Genomic DNA, 27,247 nt, shown 5'->3' on the forward strand with positions numbered 1-27,247 from the left:
GAACACAAAACACGGATGATGAGAAGCTTTGCTGGATCGACCTCTTTGGAAAGGACGGTCCTGCCAGCGGCAAAGTTTTTCTCTCTAAAAACAAGAATTACCCTGATGACATAACCCTTAGTCAGCCTACCTGAGCTTTTTTATTATGACCATCTAAAGCATAATGTCAAATTTTATTAAAATCTTAACTGGCGATTTCTATTCCAATTATATTTATGTGCATTAATTGGTCAGCACTATTTCATTTTCAACAAGCACAAACAGTATAAAGGGATGCAAATTCGACTGGAACCAAACGCGAGACCATCTTAATGGAATGGGGGGGAATTGAAACAACACAGGAAATCACATGCTCTACAATATCACCTTAAACAAATGAGGTACAAGCACAGAGGCGAGGAAGTGAAGAGGATAGACGAATAAATGCAGAAAAGTGAGCTTCCAACATAAAATTTTCCAGAAATTTGGATGAAAACATGATTGCAGAATCTAACAATAATGCAGACGGCTCAAATGACTGTGATCAGATGATCATATGACAACAGTGACAGGCCTAATAAGCTTAGTTGTTGTCTGTAGTAACTGCAGCTTATTCTCACCGTGTAGCCTGAGCCAGTTCTAGTCCTTTTGGTGGAAGTTAGGTAGTGACTGAAAGCTGCTGCATGGCACAAAGAAATAGTTGTGCTTGGAAAGGATATATGAGTGTGCCAATTTCAATTTCTCATTCAATATAGACCAAAACAAATGGAATCCCTTCTACACATACACACAGCTTTACAAAAATTAACATCCACTAAAACACACTCTACAAACTGCATGAGCATAACCAAACTTACACTCATACAGCCGAGCCAAACACAGCCTTGAGTTACTGAACTCTATTAGAGTATATTTGTCTATTAGACTAGAAATGAGTGAGGTGACCCTGCAGCTATTAACATTTCTTGGTTCTCCATTCTGCTTCTCTTCTCTCCATCAAACTGGGAGGCAAAAGCAGGTGGCAACATCTCACAAGCAGCCTACCTCAAGGCACACGCATAGCAAGGTGATTGCTTTTCTCCTTCCTTAGTAACATGCTTAGTAACAAGCAGCCATTGGCCAGGCCCAGGTTTTGGATTCATCTGTGTTAGCCATGTTAATTCACAAAACCATATCTAAAATTTCAATGAGATCTGTAGAAATATCTTAAGTGAGTTTTGTGGATTTAAGATGACAATTTTCATCTACAAGTTTGCATTCATGAGTATTGGTTAATACACTAGAAACAGGTTGGTAAAGTATTAACATCTCCAATCTACTTTCTAATTTGCTGTTATCTGGGAATTCAATAATGTCTGTTCTTTGCCTGTGGCTTCAGTAGCCTTGTGTTTCTGTTCTCCTGTTCCTCAAACACTCTTTCCTGAGTGGTATGCGTCCTGCTGGAAGCGATACCACCAAACTCACTCCAAAGAATTTGCTGCAAAAAAAGACATTTTGGTAATGTGAGTGTGTTTGGATCTGGGAGTGAGACTGCCCGTGTGCATCCATTTGTGCATGCGTCTGCATGTGATTTACAACCCTGTGAGCTTTCAGTGGTCACAGCCAGCAGTGTGAGAAACGGGTGTGTCTGGCTTACCGAAGATATTGGTGGAATGTCCTTTCTTGGCCAGAGGCTTCAGCTCATTGTGACCCCAGCCATACTGTCTGTAGCTGTCCCATGCGTGCTTCATCATCTAAAATAAATAAATAAATAAAATAGCACATTAGAAGATTTCCTTTTGACATCCTTCAATCAATCCACACATCACAGATCCACCAACTGATACATTTATTACATTCTTTGTATACATGTGAATGTGAAATGAGACACCTCTTGTCTCTAGTGGCATGTCACCTGCACCAAAATAATGAGAAAATTGTAACACATACTCAAATACAGACATGGATTGTATCTGGAGAAAAAAACAAATCCCTGAAAACAAAACAAAAACATCCTTGACATGTTTTGTTTTATTCACAGGATAGTATGACAAGCCAATATTTTTTTCCCCTTCATCGCTGGCATTTTGGCAGGGCTGAAAGGAGGGCATGACACCTGAGCATTTCACCAGGAAGTTTCCCTGTGATGACCTCAGATGATGTGAACAATAATGCTGACCATTCCCCCCATCACTGGACAGCAGATCCCTCAACACACACACACACACACACACACACACACACACACACACACACACACACACACAGTAATTGTGAGTATGATTATCGCAATCACTCTACACAGGTAATGCCATCCCTAGACATTAGACATCATTAGTTATGTGGATAACAAAAAAGATAAGGGTGTATTCTTCTCATGACCCTGAGGAGAAACTGCAAGAAATGGTCTTGAGGAGGGAGTGGAAGATAAGACGAGCAAAAGATTGTGAGATGAGCCCTGACATAGGGGGTGATGTTGAGAAGAGGCGCTCTGGGGTAAACAGAGAAGACATCATGGTCGGGGAGAGAAAATGTGTCAGCTTTTATTGAATCATTTCTGCTCTCCTTCAGTCTTAAGCCTGTGTTCACTTTACCTCCAAAGCCCAAATTCAACTGCAAAGGCACTGACAAACCCCAAAAAGTACATTTCTTGTGTTTGTGTCAGTCACGTTATGAGGTTGCCTGTTTTGTCTGTTGATTTCTTTCTATCAGTCTGTCTGTCTGCCTGCCTATCTCCTAGACTGTCTAACTATTTCTGCCTCTCTTCCTGCCTGTTAAAGGGCATTATTGATCCACTACTAAGCGCAATATCAACAAAATATATAAGCTTCATGTTTCTGCTAAACTTTTCCCAAAGCAAGCATTCATATTTTAGAACTCCCATATCATTTTTCCTACCTTTTATCCAGCCACTGGTTTACATTCATTCCACTATGATATAAAAATGAACTTTCAGAGACTTCAAACCTTCTTTACACCAGTGTTCCATCACTGTAGCTAATAAAGTTGTTTTCCTAAAAGCAGCAGCACCTTGTTGTGTTTTGATGACTTGAGATTGGGCAGAGTGAAACGGTTCCTTTGCCGGAAAATAGTTTCCAGGAAAACGTTGCAGAAAATGGCAGTAAATTGGACAAACATCCTAAATCACTAGTATGGTCCTTTAAGAAAGATACTATTTCTGCCTGTTTTTCTTATCATTCTCATGATGACCTTCGTGTCAAAACTGATAAACAATTTAGCAGAGTGCAATTCACATAAGAGTCCCAATTATTATTTTTACAACTCTGAATCAGTTCACAAATTCTAAAAATCAATTAATTCTTTTTTTCAGTCTAGTTATGGTTTCAGTTTTCTCATGGTTAAGTACACTACAGCGCAGCTCTGCCACAAAGACACAGCTATAGTCACAGACTCAGTGCAGTGAAGAGTGTGGCTACAGCAAACTCTGAACAGGCAAAACTCTGTCCATAGCCTATTTCATTTTAAGACCTGTGCCCCAACAGCATTGTTGATAATGACGGCTTTCCTGTCGCAGGTCCACGGTAAAATTGCCTTGGCGTTTGAAATTTGCCAATCTGCTTAAAAGATCTGCAAAATGTTTAGCTGATAAGTCATATCCTTTAATCAGTAAAGTATATACTGTGAAACAACTGCCTTACCTCAGTTTTGTACGTTTGCTTGGCAAAATTTTGTGACAAGGGTTTTAACTGCTGTACCACAGCGCGACTTGTGATATTAGCAGACCTGCCGCTGCGGACAAGATGAAGTTGGTTTCACATTCGTACCATTTGTGTCCATTTCAGGGAAAATAAAGGAGATATTGGTTGATTATTCAAAAAAAAATAATGTACATAGACTGATCAAACCTGGAATATATTCAATTTGAGTGCCTTACACTCAAATTGACTTTACACTTTAAAAATCACCTTTTATACTTGAAACATTTGTTATATTTGTGAAAACCTAGAAAAGTTTTTCTTTATGCAGACTGCACCAAACAAGGTGGCCCCATCAAATCGTGACCATGAGAACTGAAGTCAAATCGTGACATTCCCAAAGAATCCCATCCCTACATAATACCATTGTTATTGTGCGTAAAATATCACAATAGTATTACTGCACAAATCACCCAGTGATTCCAACACCTACTGGAGAGGGGAGCCCTCCCCATGAGCCCCTTCCCATGGTTTCTTCTATTTTTCTCCCATAAGTAGTTTAAGTTGTAGTTCGACCTTGATCTCACTATTGGACCAAGGTATGTGATTTTCATTTTTGTTCACTGGTTTCATTTATTAGTATTTTGGAGGAACGTCAGCGCCAGGCTTTTGTGTAATATGTGATTGTGTGCTTGTTCATGTGCAGTGCTTACAGGAATTATATGTAACTTTTAGGCAGTCAGAGCCCTAGGAGCCCTGGGATAAGAGACCTAAGGTGCACACTTGTGCATCAGGCAGTTTGGTCAAATAAACATCAACCACTGAAGGCTGGTGGGCTGTGTATGCATATACCAGGAAGCAGCTCAGTGACTGCCTACCTACTTGCCCGCCAGCTTGTATTTCTACTTTCCTATCAACCTACCTGCCTGCCTACCTGCCAGCTCGTCTGGCTGTCTTCCTCTACAAGAGCCAGGCCGGGGATGAGAGTCCAGATCCTCCTCCAGCTCTCTCCCCAGAGCAGGCAGCCAGCCAAGCTAATAAAGACAAGGGCCAGGAGTTTCATTGTGTTCTTGGCCTCGTGGCTTTCCATGACGCACACCGTACACACACACGGAAGATTGTAAATCAAGTTAACACACACCGTGACATGGACACTTAAGCGTTTGGCTGGCTCCTTTTGATCCGTGTTGATTGGATGCTTCATCAAATTTTGATTGGCCCATATGCCAAGGACAAGTGCAACGATGCAGGATACTTGACAATGTTGACAAACTGCTTATTCAACAGGACCCTGGAATATTAATTGGACATTAAGCCACAAAATTCACTGACTGGTTCTGACAGCTAGCTCTTGCCATCATAGTACACTGGGAAACACTGGAAAAGGAAACAAAAAAACATTTGTCTACTGCCCAAAATGGCTGGTGAATTTCAAAATTCATCAGTCACTGTCAGTATTTTACTGGTGCCACGTTTTCAAATCAAAGCAATGATGGTTGGTTATCTGAAAAAGTGTCTGTCAGCAGAGACACTTGATTTAATGACTCACTAACAGGGTACAAAACTGAGAATCAAAGGATACAAGAACAATTTATTCTTAAAATCAGCAGGATTCTGCACACAGCTTTTGTCGACGTTCACAACACAGACCATCCAACATCTATCAACATTTTTTTTCCAAACACAATAAAACAAGTTCATGTTTTCACTTTCCCCGCTCCACAGGAAGGTCAGATGTCAGGGTCAGTTAGAGAATAGCGCTGCTGGAGTTGGTGGGGATTCAGTGCTTCAGCACTTCAGCAGAGCAGATGCTGTCTATCATGGGGAAATTACCTTAGGCGTTCTGGTCTCTGCTCACTACAACACCCCACTGACCTGTTGGTCACCTTCCTACATAGGGTGACTTCTATATGAGATCAATTTGGCTCCATCTCCAGGCACTTCTTCCAATCAATGTCTCTCTCTCCCCTTACATACAAGTTAGTGTGTTGCAGGGTATCTTACCACTTTATTTTATTTTAATCTATGACAGCTTTGAAAAGTGAGAGTAGTTTTAGTAGATTTAAGTTGAAAAAATCATCTAAGAAACATGTACATTAGATAAGCTACTCAATAACATCCATGTTTTACATACAGAGACCAGCTTCATGACTAAATCTCATTCAAACTAACTTACATCACCATAATTGCCTGATTACAGGGTTCCAAACCACTAATATTAGTGAAGTCCACCCCCCACACGCCTTTATACATTTCTAGACAAAGCTACATAGAAAACTGAGATTGGTTTATCCGTTTCCTATGCAGTTTCAATTGTACCACGTACCTTGGAACAAGGTTATTTAAGGTAGCCAACTCAGCTAGAATCAAGAAAATTACACTTGAATCAAGAAAGCTCTTTAAACAAGGCCATTTGCATTTGAAATTATTGAAATGATCTCATCCAAATGGCAAATTGTTTTGATTATTCTAACTCATTACTAGACTAAATGGCTTGTGAAAACTGATCCCTGTTGCAGTGGTGAATCTGTATGCGCTTCAGCTGAGTTTTTTAATCTCTTTAAAATGGTGTGACTTTGTGGAGGTGTCACAGGCCTGTTTCAACTAAACATCTGTGATGCAACATGCTCACATGAAAATCCCAATGACAGACTCACTATCATCCTCCTGCTTAGTTTCTTGAAAGACTCAAGTTATGTTCCAACCAACAGACAGGTGACAAATTAACATAAAGTGTCACAGTCCGGTGCTGGGCCACCATTAGCCACCAGAAGAGCTTCAGTTCGTCATGGCATAGATTCTCTAAGGTCACACTCACATTAGGTCCATTTGGCCCGTATCGTGCTAAAGCCAAAATTCCTCCCTCCCCAGTCCCCGGCTGGCCTGCACTCACATTACCTAAGCCCAAACGCACCCAAGCACAATTGCCCCCGGTATGTACGTCATCACGTTGAAATACAATACAAGCATGGCCCGACAACATTATAAATTGATGTAGTTCAAATATATTCATAATGTCTTCTTTTTAACTAAAATACGTTTTTGTTCCTTTAAATCAGATATGGGATGTTTATTTACCTTGACAGTTTCGGAGTTAACTTCCTCCTTCTTCAGAAAGGTCCAACTGACAGCCAGAGCGGCACCTGTCAGAACCGGCAGACCTGACCTGACCGGGGACTGCACCAGGTCCGCCAGATGTCTTTCATTATAAACCGACCTTTGTTTATCCACAGTTGCAGCAGCACAATGGACAGCAACACAGACAACATGGTTGATTATTGATTGCACAACGCAGCCATTCGCCGGTAATTGCGCTGCGCCCATTAAACAATTTTGCAGAGGCAGGAGGAAAGTTGCATGATTTACGTCTGCGGGCTGTGTGCGTGACCGTCCATGTGCTCGTGTATGTGCCCGTACCGTGCTGAAGCACACCCCGTCCAACCGTGCCAGAACGGGGGAAGTGTACTGTATTCAAGCACGGAACGGAGTGATCACACTGGTCAAATAATCCGGATTTTAGGGGCAAACGTGTTTGGGCGTGGAACAAAGTTGCCAATGTGAGTGGGCCGTTAGTCTCTGGAACTCTACTGGAGGCATGGAGGTCCATTCGTCCAAAAGAGATTTATTCTGTGTTTTCATGATGGTGGTGTAGAGCACTGCCTGACACATCGCTCAAAAATCTCCCTTAACTGGGTTGAGATGTGGTGAGTGTGAAGGAACAGCAAATGATTTACATCATTTTCATCCTCATCAAACCATCCAGTGAACAACAGGGGCCTGTGGATGGAGGTGTTATCATCCTGGAGGAGAACACTCCCATCAGGATAGAAATGTTTCATCACAGGATAAAGGTTATTAATCACATTAACTCTGTATTGATTTGCAGTGAGCCTTCCCTCTAAGGGGACAAGTGGTGACCTATATGTCTATAGGTGCAAACCAAAATATGCCTAATGGATAGCACACACAAGATCTTGTAGAGTCGCAAATGACTGTTTTAGACTGAGAGACTTACTGCTCTGTAGTTCTTGGAAGCAGAGAACGTTGAATTGTCAGAAAATTCACATATAATGGGGTATGAACTTCTCTAACAAAAACATTCATTCTTAGAACTCAAAGCCCCCATGATATTTTGTGTGACCACTACTGTGTACTTTTTCACACACCATTTAGAGTTGAGTTGTTCTAATTTGTTTACAATAAATTCAACATAAGGCCTCCTGTCAACATCAAGGAACAAAGGACCTTAGACATCTGCAGCTACCTTCAGGAATAACCACAGTCCAGCCACATCACGTTTAAGCCTCCCATCTCGCATCGCCATGTTCATTTTGTGCTCCACTGGCCTCTATTTCTCACTCAGCTGTTATTCCCAGCTGAACTGGTGGCGGTCTGTCTGTTTGTCAGTTAACAGCCGTTCTGAATGACTACATCTGGGACTGTGGAGCATGATGACGACCAGCAGCCTGTGGTGTAGGATGAAGAGAGTCTGTTCAGTGCTGCCAAAGATCCAAAGTAATGCAGACAGACAAACACAACCTGTCCCTTTGCATGATTCATCATTTTTTTCACCGGTGGCTGGATGGGCTAGGAGCCACTGGAAACTTTTCCTAATACTGACATCACTTCTGATACTACTGAAAAATCACAGTTTTGCAAATATAAGTAATTTCACATGTAAAACTGTTTACAATAAAGGTTAAGTACTGGCTAAAAGCGCACCAGAACGGTACAAATTTTTGGCTTATTGTACCCTAATTTAATCACTCTGCCCAATTTCAAGTCATCAAAACGGTGCTCCTGTTTTAGGAAAAGTAATGTAGACGACTTTATTGCGGTGATGGAATACTGGCGTGAAGAAAGTTTGAAGTCTCTGAAAGTTCATTTTCATATTATAGTGGAATGAGTGAAAACCAATGGCTAGATAAAAGGTAGGAAAAATGATATGGGAATTCTAAAATATGAATGCTTGCTTTGGGAAAAGATCAGCCCAAGTATACACTTTTTGTAGATATTAGGTTAAACAAGCAAAATCATTGGAATGGTTCTTTAACCACAAAAAAAGTGTAGAATATCTTTGTTATCTGTTAGGCTAAGGTCAGGTCGTCTTTGATTTTCAAAACTGACACCACAATCATACCTCTTATCTTCTCTTCTCAGTTCAGTTATCTCCACATGTCACAACCTGTTCTCGTCATATACAAACACAGACACGTGCTATCACATTGGGTATCTGTGTCTCAGAAACAGAGGACAACTTAATAAATCATGTATTGTCGCATTCTATTCCCTGAGAGAATTGGGGACTGTAGTCTATCACTGTAGATGTCCATTATCTCCCTCTACGGTTCTCTGCTCATTTCAATGTGTCCAGGTCTATATATCTATGCCGTAGATTTATTAATCATGCCACATTATGCGCTCGACCTTGCTTTGGAATGGACTGCCGGCCCAGAAGTGGCCCTGTGTTATTAAGGTCAGAGTCTGGAGGAGATTAAAAAACCTCTCTTCCCCTCCCTCTCTCTCCCTTTCCATCAACTGGCTAGCATGGAATAAGAGGACGGGTAGCAACAACTCACATAAGGCGCTGGGCTTGATGAGAAAGGAAGGCTTCATTATTAAGACTGCCTGCCAATTGTTTTCACAGAGCTTGACAGCAAATTCTAATGTACACACAGGGGCTGCGTGTAAACGGGACATGGAATTGAAATTCGTCAGCACTGCCAAGGTCATGATACCTTCTTTCATAAGCTGTTTGCAAAACACTCAGATAGGCCTAATTTAATATAACTTCTGTTCTAAAACGGCATTTGAATTTTTAAGGGAATGGGCCATGGCATTGGCTATGAGGGAACTGAACTGTTTGATACCTTGGATGCCTTGCAAGTCATGACAACATCGTTTCCTTGCTTGATCGGTTTGCAAGTGTATGATCTTGGAGAGGCGTGAGAGTGACATCCTTAAGATAAAGCGCTCTCCTTGTTTTCTGAAGAACAGACATGACTTGCACGGAAGCACAACCAGAGGGAGAGACTAAAAAATAGAAGAGAAGTAGACCACTGGGAGGGTATCAAAGCAGATGAAGCAACAAAAAGACACAGAACTGAGGTTACAGAGGTCCAACGCTGGAAGAGCTGAAAGGGGGGAAGAAATAGATTTAATAAGGATATAGGCAGTTAGAGAGATGTAAGTGAATAGGTAAGGTCCCCTCTAACCTCAAGAGAATATCTCTGGAGGCTGGCAAAATCCCTTAAGGACCGAAGAGAGTATTTTTTTGAGGAAAATTGCAACCAACTGGAAAGTTTGTACATTGAGTCTTGATGTCATCTAAAGAGGACATCCTGGAAATAGGACAAATACATACTTTCGTTTGTGGTAACATATTGTCATTAGCCAAAACACTTAAAAAAGATAAGGTACAGGATTATGAATCAAAAATTCCAAAAAAAAAAAAAAAAAAAAAAAAAAAAAAAAAATCTAGGTCCTGACTAGCTCAGGAGCAAAATGGAAATCTTAACATCAATAATATGTTTGTTCTAGGCGTCCTATTTTTCATCCCCTCTCAAAATCTATGCCACTTTGTCAAGCACACCAATACACACTCCAAAATTTGTGGAACATTTCCTAAAATTAAGAAGTTTGTCTTAAAGAAGCAAAAGACAAAAAAGGGAGCAGGAGCACACAGTATTTTAATTCTATAATAGAGCACCCATCTAAAGTTATGTTGTGCCATCCAAAATTGAAATTCTGGCACGACAGCTGTCAATCAAATATAAACGAAACAGTTTAAACTTGATGAAATAAAACATTATAATTTAATTTACTAGCAACTGATAGAAAATATAAAAGAGTATGATTGATTATTTTAAAAATCGGCTTTAATCTTACTACTATGAATCTATTTGTCATAGTTCCAAGTATGGCATCTAAACAATTTAGCGCAGCCTAAATCTCTTCAAATGGAGTTCCCTGACTTAATGAAAATCAAGTTGGTGATCCAGAACATGAAAAACTTTAAAAACCCCTGTAATACATTTTTTAAAAAATATAAATGGTGGGAAACAGAGGGAAAAAAATAAATTTCATGTGACTACATTTTAGACTACTGTAGGCTAGGCCTAGATATTGTGACGTTGTGGGCCTAACAACTTTTCATAAAGGGGAACACCTTGATCATCATGAACCTACACCTACTGTTAAAAAAAAAAGAAATATTCAGTATTTTAGCAATAGCCTAGATTTTTGTAGGATGACAGCATACTGGGAATATGATTTAACAGCAATTAGCCTAAATATTGTCAACAAAATTATTGAAATAAAAGCAAAATGATAAGTGAATTATTGTGGTAACCTACACAAGACTAAAAGAGGCATATGGGGGGCCCCCAGTGGGGGCCCCCCATATGCACGTAAACCTTATCGCAGCCCCCATAGAGCACGTAAACCTTATCGCAGCGGGACAGATGCAGTTTTGGCCAAAGCCCTTCCCCCATTCTCTGTCCTGTCATTCCTGTCTCTTCCGCTCTAGACAAATAATACAAAATTTTACCAAACTTAACAAAGGACATATAACAATCACAGCCACCATCACCATGGAAAGACAACAGCCTTGATTGCTCACATTTGTGACCTGGTGACTGGTTAAAATGCCACCGCTCTCTCCTGCCACCTGCCTCCCTCATTGCAGTAGTAATGCAATGTCGCAGTATCATTAACACCATGGAAACATCTGTACCGTCTTGAACAGTGTAATCTCGACTCATGAAAACAAACCTCTCAAAAAGCCTAAAAAAGGGTGACAATATCTGTGATTCTATCCAGCAATACTCACTCAGAGCTGCTGCAATAGCAATGAATAGGCCATTTATGGAAAGTATACCAGCCAAGGTGATTTTAAACGGATATGGACACATTTACATTTTTTTTCCATTTTAGTGATTACTGATACTGCACTCTGTTATCCAGACGACAGTGCTGAATACAGCATTAGGACATCTTCAGTAGCAAACATTATAATCAAACAAATACTGAAGACTGTTTAGATGCAAGCTAGAAAACAATGTTGCTTTGGAATCATCATTTAAGAGATAAGCGCTAAAAAACACATGGAAACCAATAGCAAAAGAAAAATAAGGACAGGTATGCCTAATATTTTAGAAGTAACATTTTGATCTCGCCAACATTTTTTTCCGCATCTGTCAAAACATCAAAATAAGTGCTCTTCGGATAGGCTCTCACCACACCTGATGCTTGTCAGGCAGCAGCCTCCCAAAACGTCTCCCTGATTTGTAATTATTTTAGCTTTGACACAATATGACTGAAATGTGTGTGCGTCATGTATAATCACTGCAGTTATGGATGTAACAATGACAAATACTTAAATTACTGGTACTTCTCTGTTTGAGAGCAAGTGTGCCATATCTTATTGATTGGATCAAAGTCCCTTAAGCTTCCTGGCACTGATGTGATTAGCCATCAGCGGGTTTTGACTGGGTGAAATGACAATATGTAAATGATACATATTACAAACCTAGTAATTAGAGTATTTTTCTCATTTTTACCTCCGCCAACATAGTTGGACAGGGGTTATGTTTTCACCTCATTCTGCTGGCTTGTCCATTTGTCTGTTTTCTTGTTTCTTAGCAGGATATCTCACAAAAGTTAGCAATGGGTTTGCACAAAACTTGGAAAGGTTAGTCAGGGGCCAAGAAAGAGCCAAGTTACATACAGGAACAGGAGAAGTAGTTTGAGTACCAGTTAGTGAAACTCATTTCAGTGTAAAATCTCAATGTAATATCCAAATGTCCAAGCATACAGAGTAAGTCCATTTGACCCCTGAGAGCTAAGGACTTTGGTACAAGAGGACAAACGGGCACAAAGGGAGTAAAAGTATGGGACTGTAGCCTGAACAGCCTATAAAAGTGTGAGACCCACAGTACGGTCGGCTGGTCTTCTGTCTTGATGTCCAGCGAGATTGCACAGTCCACTAGGAGCTGTGACCTTCACAATGGCAGCCAAATGCCTGCCCACTGGGTGCCCGCTTCCTGCCTGCACTGGCAAAGACACCCAATCTGCCCCTAGCCATCCCATTCCTGTGGGAGGAACGGCCGTGATTCATGGACCCTTATCCCTGACGTGCTAGGGTCACATACACACATACATTACCATATACACATGCACACCAGCCAGCGAAATATTCTTAAATCCCCTCTGAGTCGGTGGCTGAGAGCAGGGCCATTACTTTTGCCATTGTTAGAAAAAAAAGAAGAAAAAAAATCAGCTTAGCCTCCCAGAGAAAAGGCACACAACGACAGGCTTTTGGAATTTTGGGGAGCTGTGACTGGAGTTATGTGCTGCCCTGAGTGACCTCCAGAGTCAGTTTGATTGATTTAAAGCACCCGTCCACCCGCCGTCCTCTTTCTCATCTCCCTCCAACTCGCCCCACAGAGGCATCGTATACGGCTTAATGGAAGGCCTTTCAGAAGACCCACGAGGGCGGCGAGAATGTGACATGTGAATTGGTTCCTGTGGTAAATACATTCACGGTGCCAAGGCAGAGGGTGGCGATAAATTCCCCCCTTGAAATGGAGACTGTAAAAGAGTCTAGATAGGCTGTTTTTATGCAGCACCCAAGCACTAGGTTCAAACTGATAATGGCCGCTGATACAGTTTCTTCAATGTAATGTATGGATGCTTCATATAAATCTGACCATTAGAGACACTCATCTTGATATCAGCGCTATCCATTTCAACACACCTGGTAGTGGATTAAAAACTATTTTTAGTTTCATTATTTTTTACATTCACCTGGCACTATATATAAATAAATAAAATACAAAGAAATAAATAAAAGAAATAAAAATAAATGTTTTACATAATCTCAGTCGAAGTAGTTTTCTGATTTTGCCTAGTGAAAGTGAACATTTTGAAAAGCGTTGTATTTTATGTCTGTATCTGCCAGTGGGCCATTATAATAAAAATGGTAATAATATGTTAATTCCACTGCAGGAGAGAATTGCTGTTCTCTGCAATTAAGTGAGAAAAAAAATGTGCATATTTCGGTATCAGCAATCAACCACAAGAGCTGGAAAATATCGGCATATCGGATATCAGCAAAAAAAATCAAAATTCACTTGCTAAGAACCCAGAAAAACATATTTTCCCAGTAAGCCATTTTAATCGAAGAGGATGAATCATCTTTTAAAAATAAAGTGTGGAATAATGTACCTGGAGGAGAGACCGACTGCACTGTGGGTACACAGCTGGTGTTTTTCATGTATCATATTGTGCCATTAAAAGTTTTTTAACATCATGACCAGGATCCAAGGTAGGAAAGTCACTTTTCTGTCCACAAGAATGGTCTTAACAACACCTAATAGGGAAAAGAAGTAATTTAAACAAAATTCTTGCACAAAACTACGGCTCCACTCTCTCTCACCTATCCCCTCCTCTACAGAGGCCTGCGGGGAATGTAACTGTATGTGATTTTAATCTTAAGATTACAGTCTGAGGAGAAAAAAGCACAGCATGCTGACAGCATGTGGCAATATTTCATCAGCATTAAGGACAAGGAAAATCAAACAAACATTTTATACAAAAATGTAGGGATGTGTAGAATGAGAAATGGACAGATCAGAAAAAAACTGCAAAGTGATTTTGCTGTTGCTCTGTTTTAAGCTACTTTTCCTGCCTTCTTCTTAGTGTAAAGACTAGGGATGTCCCGATCAGTCCCGATCCGATACTTCTATAAAACCAGGAAATGATATGTTATTAATGATTGAACAAAAATGATAGGAGGATGTATCAGTAATTATTTCACCTGAGGGTTGACAGAGTACTTTTTGCTGTAACAATATGTTAAATTATTATTTGTTTTAACAATGTAAATTGCTTATCAAACAGACCTAACAATTCGGCTACCAATGAATGAGCAGTAGTATGCATGTGATAACATAGATCGAAAAATAAGCCAAAGTGATACCTCTTCTCTGAATAGACAAGCTAAGCCAGTGTGCTGCTGTTAGCCAGCGAAAAAGTACAGCGGAGTGGCACCTCTTCGCTTTGTTTCACAATCTATGTCAGTGCGCTGCTGGAGCTGGAAAGTTTATCTGCCTTTTGGAGTCGGTTTCCGTTTTATTTGGCTAATTCCGCGATTCCGTCCGTGATAGTAGCAGCATATCACCAGAGCCCGTCTACTGTATTAGAGTTTCTCTGATATCACACACCTCAGCTTCAAAACAAACTGCTGCGTGCTGCCGTGTTCCGCGCATGCGCTGGTCAGTGGTGTCTGTCACAGACAGACCCGGCCTGTAAACGTTGGTATTTTATTCTCATTTATTTTTTATCACTAATAGCCCATATATTGAAAATGTGATTAAAAATAATAACAATAAATATACATATGTATATATATTATTTATCCGATACCTGATCGGGACATAACGTCCGAGTCCCGATCGAGTCTTCAGTCATGTGATCGGCCCCGATTTCCGATCACATGATCGGATCGGGACAACCCTAGTAAAGACCATACTTAACATTAGCATGGTGAGAGTACTGAGTCAGCACAAGGTTAGCAAAACATCAGTCACTCTCTCCCTGTACCTGCTGCTCCATCCCCGCAGACAGTGTTTTCTCCACAGCAGCCTCACTGTCAACAAACTCCGAAGCTGACTGTCACCACAACACACTGACATCATTTTTCCCTACCAGAACACAGTTCAGGTATTGCCTACCCAAGGCTTTTTCCTCACTTTGATTATTGAACAGCAATGCTAGCTGTAGCCTACTTTTCCAAATTACATAAGACGCTACATTACCAGGACTGCCTAACTGCATTTTAAAAAAAATTTTAACATCTGCTATTGTTTAGTTGTTTCAAACAGCTGCAAAGTAATGTTACATTCAGTTCGTTTTAACTGTTGAGCAATCAGTAATGTGTCTTAGCTAACAGAAAACTCTCATACTAAATCACACAAAATTCCCATACGTACTCAAATGTTTTATAGAAGTGTATGCATTTCTTTTAGCCCTGCCATGACATTATCTATACTGCAAACATGTCAACATTTGGTTGAATATACAGTCATTGTATTTTACAATCAAAAGCTCATACAGTAAAGGTCTTTAAAAAAACAAAAAAACAAGGGACTGGACCTCATGTAATGGCTTTGTCTTTTACACCTTGTACATACTTGGCGATCATTCAATCGGTACAGACGAGAATGAGCAATGAGATAATGGATAATTTAATTTGAAAATATGCCCAGTTGTTGAACACCTACTGCACGCCTGATTAGCTAGAAAGTCTCTCTCTCTCTCTCTCTCTCTCTCTCTCTCTCTCTCTCTCTCTCTCTCTCTCTCTCTCTCTCTCTCTCTCTCTCTCTCTCTCTCTCTCTCTCTCTCTCTCTCTCTCTCTCTCTCTCTCTCTCTCTCTCTCTCTCTCTCTCTCTCTCTCTCTCTCTGAAAAATTGTTGGCAAATGTTAATAAAACATGTAAAAATAAAACAAATAAATTAAATGCTCCTCCATATGTTCCTACTCATGTCAGTGTCTGTCAACTATACCTCAACTTCATCTGAAACAGCAAAAGAATCCCAGGGACAGGAGGATACAGCACTGGACACTGGCCAACCACTTCAACAGCTACCCAACCATGTTTTCAAGGTCCTTTTCAAAAGGTATTGAATGTGGATGGTGAATTTGGGATGTTACCCGCTGATGTGGCTGACACAAAAAGTTAGTTTCTTGTGTTCATTGTTTGCTCTTACTTAAAATCCCCTAAAATGCAGCTTCATCTATGATACGCATGTCTATACAGTTAACTTCTAGTACATATATACACACACACACACACATACACACACCAGACACACAAGAGGTCACTCCTGCCATGTCTTGCATTAACTCAGGAGGAGAGAGAAGACTCCTCTGCTTTTGGTTGGTCTTTTCTCTTCTACTACAGGTTGGGGGGAAAAAAACAATCCACAAGTAGAGCTGTGCTTCTGCAGCAGCCAAGGGGGAAAGAGGCATTGTGGGACGATCTTGTCCTCTGTCACCTCCTCTGTCACAGTCTCTCCATCACCTGAGCTGTAATCGGCAAGGCTCATTAGATCTCTCCTACACTCAAAATGGTATGCATGGCCCGCCTCACACTGAGCAAGTGAATTTACTACCAGCCAGCAGTCAAATGCTGCTCAAGTTTTGGCTTAACTTTGTCATCTCTATAGTCACTTAAGCCTTTGCAGCCCAACCAAATTAACTTTTTTGGAAAAAAAAAAAAAAAAAAAAGAAAAAGAAAAAGAAAAGAAAAAGAAAAAGAAAAAGAAAAAGAAAAAGAAAAGAAACCCTGGGGAAAAGGCGATGAGCAAAAGAAATTTACCCCTAGCGAAGAAAATAACAGCCGTGGGAGGGACGATTCCAGGCAAGACTATGGTCCAAGTACAGGGGAAAGATATAGGAGTGGGTGGATGTGGAGTGAAAAGGGGGTTAAATGAAATGAATCTGGGTTGTATGTGCAAAAACGTAACTCTTGAGAAAACCTGGGGGGAAAAAACTGCTGAGGTTTACTGAAAAGAGAAAAAAGGCGTATCAAGATTCTCTGGGGACTCTAGAGTGACAATTTCTCAAGCAAACATGTTCCCCGAAAAAGGAAATATTCAGGAGCACTAGGAAAGGAATTTAGGAACATGATCTGTGTTTAAAAATGTCCAGCCTGGTGCTGAATGTCACATTGTATATGTGCCTGGTTTTCCTATTTCCTATTACACAGCAAGAAATTCATTTTGCGAGACCAAGCTACTGTATTTATAGACCTGCGGTGAGCTTTTTTTGTCAACTGAGGCTTAATTTGTCTTCATGAACAAAAAATGGAGAGAAGAAATCCCTCTACTTCACAACCTAGCTCTTATTTTGATCTGTATTCACTGCAGTTCTCTTCCATGAGCACTACTCTCCATTACTGAATGATCACAAGAATAAAAACAAGCTTAGAGCGGCCAAGAATTTTAGCCCTGACACTTGTGTTGCTTCATATAAGATGCTTGCGATAATAAAAATCACTGTTGGCATAGGAAGTCACTAAATAAGGGGTTACAGTAATTCAGTAACTTGTTTGAAGTAGTAAATGGCTTTTTAAAAATAGTTACCAGTTATTTGATACTTTTGAAAACAATTTTATTATTAGTCTATTTAAATCTATGAAGTTAAAAAAAAAACATGACATGTTAGCATTCAACTGCTGGGTTGCTGACTTGTTGGTTTAGCTATTGATGCAGATGTGGATGTTGATGGTAAGCGAGCTGGCCGGCAATTGGGAAGAACATGTAACATGGAAGCTGGAAATGTTTTGTCAGCAGAAATTTTTTACTGGAAGGAGATGGGAAACTTGTAGGTTTTAGTAAGAGCAACAATGCAACATCCAGCTGGAAAAAGGTTTAAACCAATCATATCAGTGGCTGACGTCATCAAACTGTCTCTTCAATTTCTCAGCAGCAGCTGAGAACTGAAGCTGTTCTGTCATGCACATGTTGCAGTCACTGTGCATATCAAAAAACTGAAAAACAGGACTGATTCCTGCTTAGTGAAAAATTATTTTGCTTTTTCCAGGGTACCATTTCTTCTTCAGTTACAGATACAGTGATGAATCATAGCTGATTATCTTACAATATATTGCATATCGCAGAACTGACTCTATCATGATACCATCGTTATCATGGGTAAAATATCCTGACAGAATCGTATTGCGAGTTACCCCGTGATTCCCAGCCCTATTTGTTAGTTTTGCATTTGCTGTGAGCAAACATTGAAAATAATTGGTCAGTCTCAGTTGTTTCAATAAACTGAAGGTTTTCTTGTCTGTAATCGTTTTTTAATTGACTGTGCACTCAGTAAGTTTCTTTCTCAACAGCAGTAATGACATCACCAAAATGCATATTTAAAAAGCACACTTTGTGGGTAACTTAAAAGTAACCTGCTCTTTGCCAGGTACTTTTAATTTAAGAGAGACAAAGTAAGGTAAATTTCCACAATACTGTTGATCTAACAACTGAAGATTGCTGCAATCCCTACCTGTAAGTCATTCAGGACGAACTACAATGTAAAAAAATACACTACTAAAAGTGTAGAACTGTAAAACCCCAGTGAGCAAACATGCTACTTGTAATGGCAGTACTTTAAAACCCTGGTAAAGATCACGTACCCAGGCATACGTCCACTTTCAAAAAAGCTAATGTTCATATTCATAGATACATTTATGTCAGCTTGGGGGGCTGCTGAAATATAGATCAGTGACATTCCATACATAATGCATAGGGAGCCATAAATTCCTATGCAACAGGGGGATGGGTCATGAAATGCCATCTCCCCGCCATGTGATGAGAGGGGCTGGCTTACCAAAGAATGTCAAGCCTTACAAGATCCAACATGATTGCCTCTCAAGGATCAATTTGTATCATGGCCGCAACCCGTGTTCACAGGAAAGTAAAACAAAAACAATGATAAGAACACGCTGCCACCGAATGAATCTAATATTCTAAACCTGCCTCTGCACATTTGCCAACAATGTCATGTTTTTTGCTGTCGCTGTTGTTTTTTTGTTCTGGCCCATACAACAATATGCTGTGATGTCTGATAATGAGATGTCCTCTCTGTTCAGTAAAGATCAATGTGGCAGTCCTTATGAAAGCTGGTGTCTGTGAGCTCTATAGGAATGACTGGCAGCAAGAGATTCCTCAGAGAATGGTAAATGGAAATGGAGAAGGCCGGGTGGGGGGGCTGGGAGGGATTAATTAATACTGAGAGAGAGAGAGAGCGAGAGAGAGAGAGAGAGAGAGAGAGAGAGAGAGAGAAGGGAAGTGAGGGCTGTAAAAGTTAGAAAGCGATAGGGCAGTTAAAAAAAAAGATGGGATTGAAAAAAGTGATTGGGAGGAATAGAGCAAGCAAAGAAATAGGGAGAGTTAGATATGACGATAGGGAGAGAGAGCGAGTAAGAATGAGAGAGAGAGAGAGAGGGAGAGTGATGAAAGCTGAGCTGTGCCCTACCCTGAAGGAAATCGCACTACACACACACACACACAGAAACCTGGTGTGCAATCAACATACGAGGCCATCTGCTGAGCACTGTCGAAGAGAGTGAGTGGGAGAAAGAGGACGAGAGTAAAAGAGATCGGGAGAGGGAGGGCTTCTCGTCATCTCTGCAGATATTCCACATCTCCATTGGAGAAGCTCTGTTGTCTCTTTATGGGCCGATACATCTGTATAGCAGGACCATTTAGGTCGCATTTTGAAAGGCCCGCTCCAGCCAACGATTAATCCAGGCTTAACAACCATAATCCATAGCTCCACAGGCGCGCTCGCGCGCACACACACACACACACACACACACACACACTGCAATGGCAACCATCAATCTGTGATCATTTGCTTATCATTCAACAGCCACAGCTAAGTGATTGTTAAGCAAAGTTGAAAAGTCTGCAGTCCAGGCATAACATGCATTCAGCCAAGCTCAGGTGTGGCTGAATCAGGAAACGTGCTTTTTGTCATGCATTGAGCCATTCAGAGATAACTCTCTGCTCCAATGCACTGACAAAGACACGGAAACCAAATGGAAACAGACCATTAAAACTATATTAAGCAATTTTACATTTTTTTTTCCACAGTAAAATGACTTCTTGTAATGTCAGAGTTATCACTGGGGGTCTTCTTGCCAGCCTGTTATCATTACCTGGTGTGAGATTTCCAAATTTCTATATCAACAGGAATTAGCTCCTCCTATGCCAAACACTTCATCCCCTCACTGCTTCAACATCACAAGATGAAAAAGTTCGTTCAAAGCAGCTCATCTAGCAGGAGAAAGTCTGCAGCTTCACCAGATTTTCAAATATGAGGTCAGAGACAAAATAATCAAAGTAATCCAACAGGAGCCTTGTGAAAGTGAAATCTAGCCCTTATTTCCATGCCTAAAACTGTGAATTTCCTGCGGGATGAATAAAGTATCTATCTATCTATCTATCTATCTATCTATCTATCTATCTATCTATCTAACACATTCTTTCACCTTACCTTTTGGTACAAGCTACTTGCACTGACCCTGGAAGTAGTACTGACTCAGTTTTAGTTTGAGTTTGATTTCTCAGGATTTTATCCGGACAAATCACTGTTGTTGCAGGAGGCAAACTGAAAATGGACTGGCTATATGTTGAATCAGCACTGAATGACATCAGAAAAATGGAAATTACAATATATTTTAATTTCATTTTTTAAAAAAAAATCATATGAATTATGCCTATCACAGGCTTTCCCATTACCTGCTTTTAATTGTAACTTATTTATTTAGATTCCACTATTATTAATTATAATCTCTGGCAATTCTAAAGAACAAAATATCATACAACTCTTACAATGCTTGCTGTAGTTGAAATAGCTTTCAACCTAATCATTACTGGCCAGCAGGTCCTTGTTACCGTCTCTTCAGCTTGCACTAGGTCTTGTGTGACATGCAAGCAAACCAAAACTGGGTGACAATTGGTTTGTGTTAGTTAAACAGAGTCACACTGAGCAGGGAAAGTTGAACTAACTAATTATTATAAACCAGAAGGAAGAAAGCTTTTCAAAGATTGCCAGTGCTTGGCAATCATGGCTTTTTGTTGTTCACTTCCAATACCATTATTTTTTTATTGATGTAGAATAGGAATGTATTTTCAATGGCTTAACCAAGGGAAAAAGGAAAATGAATTACCCCAAATTTGATCAATTTATTAAATACAGTCTGTCCTTAATAGGGATGAAGGGTTTTGTGTTCAGCCAATTCAAATTCTTGATTTTCAGATCCCCACTTATCAATTCAATCACTCACTGACATGATGCATTTTACCTGGCTTTCTAATAACAACAACCCATTATGTAAAAAGGAAGTATAGCACTGCTTCCTAATAATGTGCACATAAAAGGACAGTTTTCATCTAAAAATAGTTATGCTACATGTCTAGCATCTGCATAATACTTAGTGACTGAGGTGCTTACTCAACTATTGCTGCTGGTAGCACAAGAAAAAAAAGGTTTTCATTGATGCCTTCTGGCAAACAAAAAACATTTCCAATCAAACAGGCTATTAAATTTACAACACAATGTCAGAAATGAGTTTTAGTTGAGCTGTCAGCGGCTAGTGACGATTGATGAACAAGTTTCTTGCTGTACTCCTGGCAATTGTGAAATTAAAAACAAAGGGAACCTGAACGAATGGATGTGTACATTTTCTATTAAACAAATAGAAAGCCTGTACTCAATTACTGTCAAAAGACACAGTCAACGTTTGAGGGAAGTGTCTGTCAAGTTTCTCACTGGTTTTAATATCATCACATTTTACCTAAAAATCCTTAAAAATTCTAATAAATGTGTGTGCTTTATACAGTGAAACTTGGAGGCTGTTCCAACCTGGCATTAGGGTCAATGACGTGCCGTGTACATTTTGGTGTCCAAAGCATATTTTTAATAGAAAATATTTCAACTTTAAAATTCAAATTACATTATAAGAATCATTTATCTCCTCTTTATTGACTACAAGAGGAATTTATTGTAAGAAGTGGAAATTAAAGGATCTATGGAGCTCAAAAGTGCCAAAATGTCATTCGGAGCGACGGTCCCGCTCCTAAAATCTAGTGGGAAAATACTCCAAAAAATAAAAAAACCTCAATAAAATGTTAAATCTGCCCATTTGGCATAATTGTGTGAGTGTTTACATCAATGCATGCACATATGGTGAGGATTATGAAATTAATTTAATTTTTATGCATGAATGACTTCAGTCCCAGCTTTGCGATTTAGCTAATGTCATTCGGAGAAACGACCACTAGGGTGTGCCATCACCACATAAAGCATTTAGGTAGTCATGTGACAGGAAGTTGCATCAGCCAGAACACTGAAGCGGACTCTAAAGCTGTGAAGAAAAGTTAGTAAAAGCTCTGCTAAAATATAAATAATTAGACCTTTTCCGTCGCAGCACACGATGTTACAAAATCTTGTGTCATACAGTGCGACAGCAAAAACACATAAAAACAATTTTTATATTTCAAAATTGATTATTTATGTTGAAAGGTCATCTTTAAATGTTGAAGGTCAAGGCCATTGTTTTTCATAGCTAGCTAAGGAAGTGCCTTTCATAGCTAGCCAAGTAGTTATTTTGTCATTCGGAGTGACGATCGTCATTCGGAGCGACGATTTAGGATATTCCTGTCTAGGCTATTTATACCTAATTTTTTCTGTCTTTATGACAATTTTGAAGCTTATCTTCACTGCTATTTTCAACAACAACATGTTAAACATACTTTTTAAGATAATATCTCAAGATTTATTAATTTATTATTATTTTTTTTTTACCTCATGAAGTCTGCAAGTCAGCTAGCCAGGTTAGCTTTGAGCTTCGTAGCTAACCCTTTTGATCTATTATATTAATCAAGAGTGTCAGATTTAGAGGTGTTTTTAAAAGAATCACCAGTATGTCATTGCTGTGTGAGTAATGATTGTGTGTGAGTGTGAGTACTAATTTTATCTGCTGATGTGTTAGAAGTACCAGTATTTTGTCATTCAGAGTGACGATCGTCATTCAGAGCGACAATTTAAGATATTCCTGTCTAAGCTATTTGTACCTAATTTTTTCTGTCTTTATGATAATTTTGAAGCTTATATTCAATGTTATTTTCAACAATAAAATATTAAACATACTTTTTAAGATAATATATCAAGATTTATTAATTAATTATTATTATTATTATTATTTTTTTTTACTTGGCTAACCCTTTCGATCTATTATATTAATTGCAAAGTGTACTCATCACTGGTTATTTTAATTAAATTTTAAAGTCTGTTATTAATTGTCTGTACCTCTAACTTTGTATAAATGAAAGAATGGACAATTGCATACAAACAAGATTTCTCTACATACACAACTTGAGTTGCTCATTTGCCCATATACAGTAAATGTTTTTCGCCCAGAACCTGAGCCAAAGGAATATTTTAAAGGACCTTTAGGGACATTTTAAAGACTTTTCAAGGACCTTTTGGAGGTACTTCTTAAGCCCCCGAAAAGCCAGAAATAACACTACACAACTTTGTTACTGAACCTAGTTTTGGTGATCATCCTATGCAGAAATCAGAGTAAGTCATACGGAGCGACAATGCTAGTCAGGCGGTGCGACATACATTTTTCTTAGCATATTTTTGGGAAATATGACATGATTATTTATATTTTTGTTTGGGATGCTAAAGCTATCTTTATCCTATCAGGAAATCATATTTTTAGCCATTTTCCAGAGTTTTTAACTTTTCTGCAGAAAAGTTTGGGTGGTGACTATCTACAAATGACCCTATGTCAGCAGAAAATTCTACATTTCTGATATTAACTGTGATATATATGGATTTTTTTTATCATAACATGGTTGGTTGCATAAAACAATAAATATCTATTAACTATGGTATGCAGATAAAAATTAGTAATTTCAAAATAACCAAATATATTATCGTCGCACCGAATGACATATTTTATGCAATAAATATAATTCTTAATAATAAAAAAGACTTAAATTATTTTTTTTACAGCAAAACTTGTTTGACTATATACATAACAGTCTAATGAAGGTAGAAAGAGCTTTATTCATCACTTTTGACAAATTTATATTTTTTCCTTCTTTTTAAGCCTTATCCGTCACTGACCCATTAACATCCACCTCGGGTGAATTGATCTCAAGTAGATGGTAACAAATGCAGGTGTGGATGCACTAAAAACATTCTGAAGAAACGCTGAGATCTCATCATTCAAGACACATTCAGTGGTGGCCTGGGGCACATCTGTCCACATGTTTTGTTGTGTGAACACATGTGTGTCCCCAGTCGCAATGAGGGAACACCTAGTCAACTGCATCATCACTGTAATCAGACAACCTGCTGTTGTTCATGAGTAAACACACAAACAGGCTGCAATTTTCTTAAATTATGACTTTTCTAGCTGTTACATTATCATATTCAAATTACTAATGACTGTTTTATCAAAACATCTTGTGTTTAAATATCTTATAAAAACACTAACAGTCATCCCTTCAGTGTTGTCAAAATATTGATATTGTTGCATTCAATATTGATTTTGTTCATATTGCCCTGTCCTAATTTGGATAAATATGGATACAAAACACCAGGTCAGAAAAGGACCTTAGTCACCACACAACAGTAAACATAACCTTCCTGTGTAATCACGAAGACATTCTACTCCCAATCTAAGAAGCTTTCTCAGTTCTAAGGAGGTATGGAGTTACCTGGCAGAATCACAAACTCCACAACTTCTCATAACCGGCTAGTTTTCTCCCATGGTACTGACAGACAAACTTCAATCAAAGTGGACTCTGGCCCATGAAATGTACCAGTCAGATTATTTCAACAGCTGTGGGCTATAATACTTCATGATGTGACAGGTGACTGGTACTGGAACAGTTGATAGTCCAACACATTTGCATTCCTTTTCTGTTATTGCCCAGAAGCACTCTCCATCTCTTGACAAAAGGCTAATGGCCGCTAATGTCCGGGCCACGTAATTAGCAGAACAGCGAAAGAGCACACAGAGCTCAGAGCTAATGGAAGTTGTGGAGGATGAAGATTTTTTTTTTTTTTGTTCTGTACAGTCGATTAAATATGTATTCGAAGGGCAAAAAACGAGGTTCATTTCTATTTCTGGAAGAACAAAGGGCCTGAATGGCATGATGGGGCCATGCAGCAGCAAAAAGACTCTTCTGGATCTGACTGATTGCCACCCACTCAACGGGTTTGAAGAAACCAGGGCTGAATGTCCTGGATGCATCTTAGAACTAGAGCTGCATAATTAGTTGTGCATATTTGCATATCGCAATTCTAGTTTTCATAATTAACAACTGAAACGTGACAAACAGAAATGTGTAAAACATCACATGCCGCATAATCTCATGACCCGTTATGTTCCAAGGGCCACCATGGACTTGCTAGGGTAACCCTGCGTACCCCAGCAGCCAGCAGTAGCATTATTGATGAAAAAAGTATCGAAAGGTTGTTCCATGCTCCACTTCCAGCAGCTCTACCCGGTAAAAATCGATTAATGAAGCCACTGCATGTAAACATAGCAGCAAGCTATTGTTTATCATAAACAAATGAGATTCCAAATAGGACTTTATCACAGTCATAATGTGAGAAGACCATTTTAACGGACCATCTTTCTCACGGACATTCAGTATTAATGCATTGATTTATGAATTAAGACTCCTCCTAGCAACTAGCGGCTAAACTATAGCAATCTGCACAACACTGAAATGTACTGCATCACATAACACTCCATATTGTACTACATCAAGACAGCAGAATCAAATTGGGTTGAATTGTTGGCTACTTAAAATGTAACCTATATCAAGTGAATAAGATTGTTGATTTCATACGTATCATACACATCCCTTCAATCAATTCTGATTGAAGGGAATCGTATCACAAACGGGGAGGGAGATACTGGATTCATTAGGAATGGAGGCTGACAAAAGATGTCAAATTAATGTGGATGTTATAAAGAACAATTTCATTAGTTTCATTTCAAACTAGTTGTTGCTATGCAGTAGTAGCCACTGCACAAGTCCATCTCCATGCATGGATTCTGCATGAGTACTGTAGTGTTGAATTGATTTGGTTGCTGTGGGCAACCAGAAAATTATCCCCACAAAAGGAAAAAAAAATCATCTGTATGATTTTTTCGCCCCTAAATTGTGGATCTCTTTTTTAGAACAAATCTCTCTGAATGTATCATGAAAAAATCCAGCTCATAATGATTTGCAAAACTGCCAATCTATTTCCTTAAAAAACTGCCAGTGTATTACGGCCTCCAAATGTCTCTTATCATCCGATAATCTTTCTCCTCCTTTTGCCAATACTGGGATACCAAGGAGTTTAATCGCCAATAAAAGCAAGAAAACATTTAACTCAATTAGAAATTAAAAGGAGTTCTCATCCAAAAATCATCCACAAAATTATGAATAAAAACTTGCGAAATCTCATCACTTTTGGAAAGTGGTGGTTAAAGTAGAGGGTCCTGGTGTGGTGGTAAGGACCATTCGACCTGCTGACATGTGTGCATCTGGTTTCCTGGAACAGTATCAAGTTCTCAAAACCCCATCTCAAAAAACTATGCCCAATGAAGAAGACTAAATCACTTACTCTGGGAAAAAAAAAATGCTCTTTGATATTGTGAAGTCATAAAAATTATGCTTTCTTGTATTTCCTAAGATAAAGGTCCAAGGGACAGCAACTGTCTGAAGGAATCTGTTTCCAAAATGTTACATATCCATTATGGAAAACAATTAGTGTGTGTTGTAGAGTGATTACATATTGTCAACATTTTGTCAACCAAAGGCTTTTATTATCTTAACACGTACCTCAATTTTTTAGATAAGGTAAGATTAACTTTATTGGCACTGTAGAGAAATTCTTATTGAGCAATCAAGTTCAATAACAAGCCTGTTGTTTGCCCATGTCTGCAACTGCTTTCCACAATTTAACAACATAAAGAATTTCCTTCCCATGACCCTGATCCACAATTATGACTTCAGCAGTATGAAAGGGTACAGGTAGTAAGA

General features: G+C 39.2%; 1 protein-coding gene across 5 annotated transcripts in view; it reads right to left on the bottom strand.

Annotated features, from left to right (window-relative positions):
- man1a2 (mannosidase, alpha, class 1A, member 2) overlaps positions 1–27,247 on the bottom strand; it is a 184,953-nt gene that overhangs the window by 114,012 nt on the left and 43,694 nt on the right. For all 5 annotated transcript variants that reach the window (XM_030080339.1, XM_030080338.1, XM_030080337.1 and 2 more), the window contains one exon: positions 1,616–1,712. In XM_030080339.1, the coding sequence (XP_029936199.1) occupies positions 1,616–1,712 (97 nt within the window). The remainder of the gene's footprint in view (positions 1–1,615; positions 1,713–27,247) is intronic.

The sequence above is a fragment of the Myripristis murdjan genome, chromosome 21 (assembly GCF_902150065.1).
Source record: "Myripristis murdjan chromosome 21, fMyrMur1.1, whole genome shotgun sequence".
Taxonomy (NCBI): domain Eukaryota; kingdom Metazoa; phylum Chordata; class Actinopteri; order Holocentriformes; family Holocentridae; genus Myripristis; species Myripristis murdjan.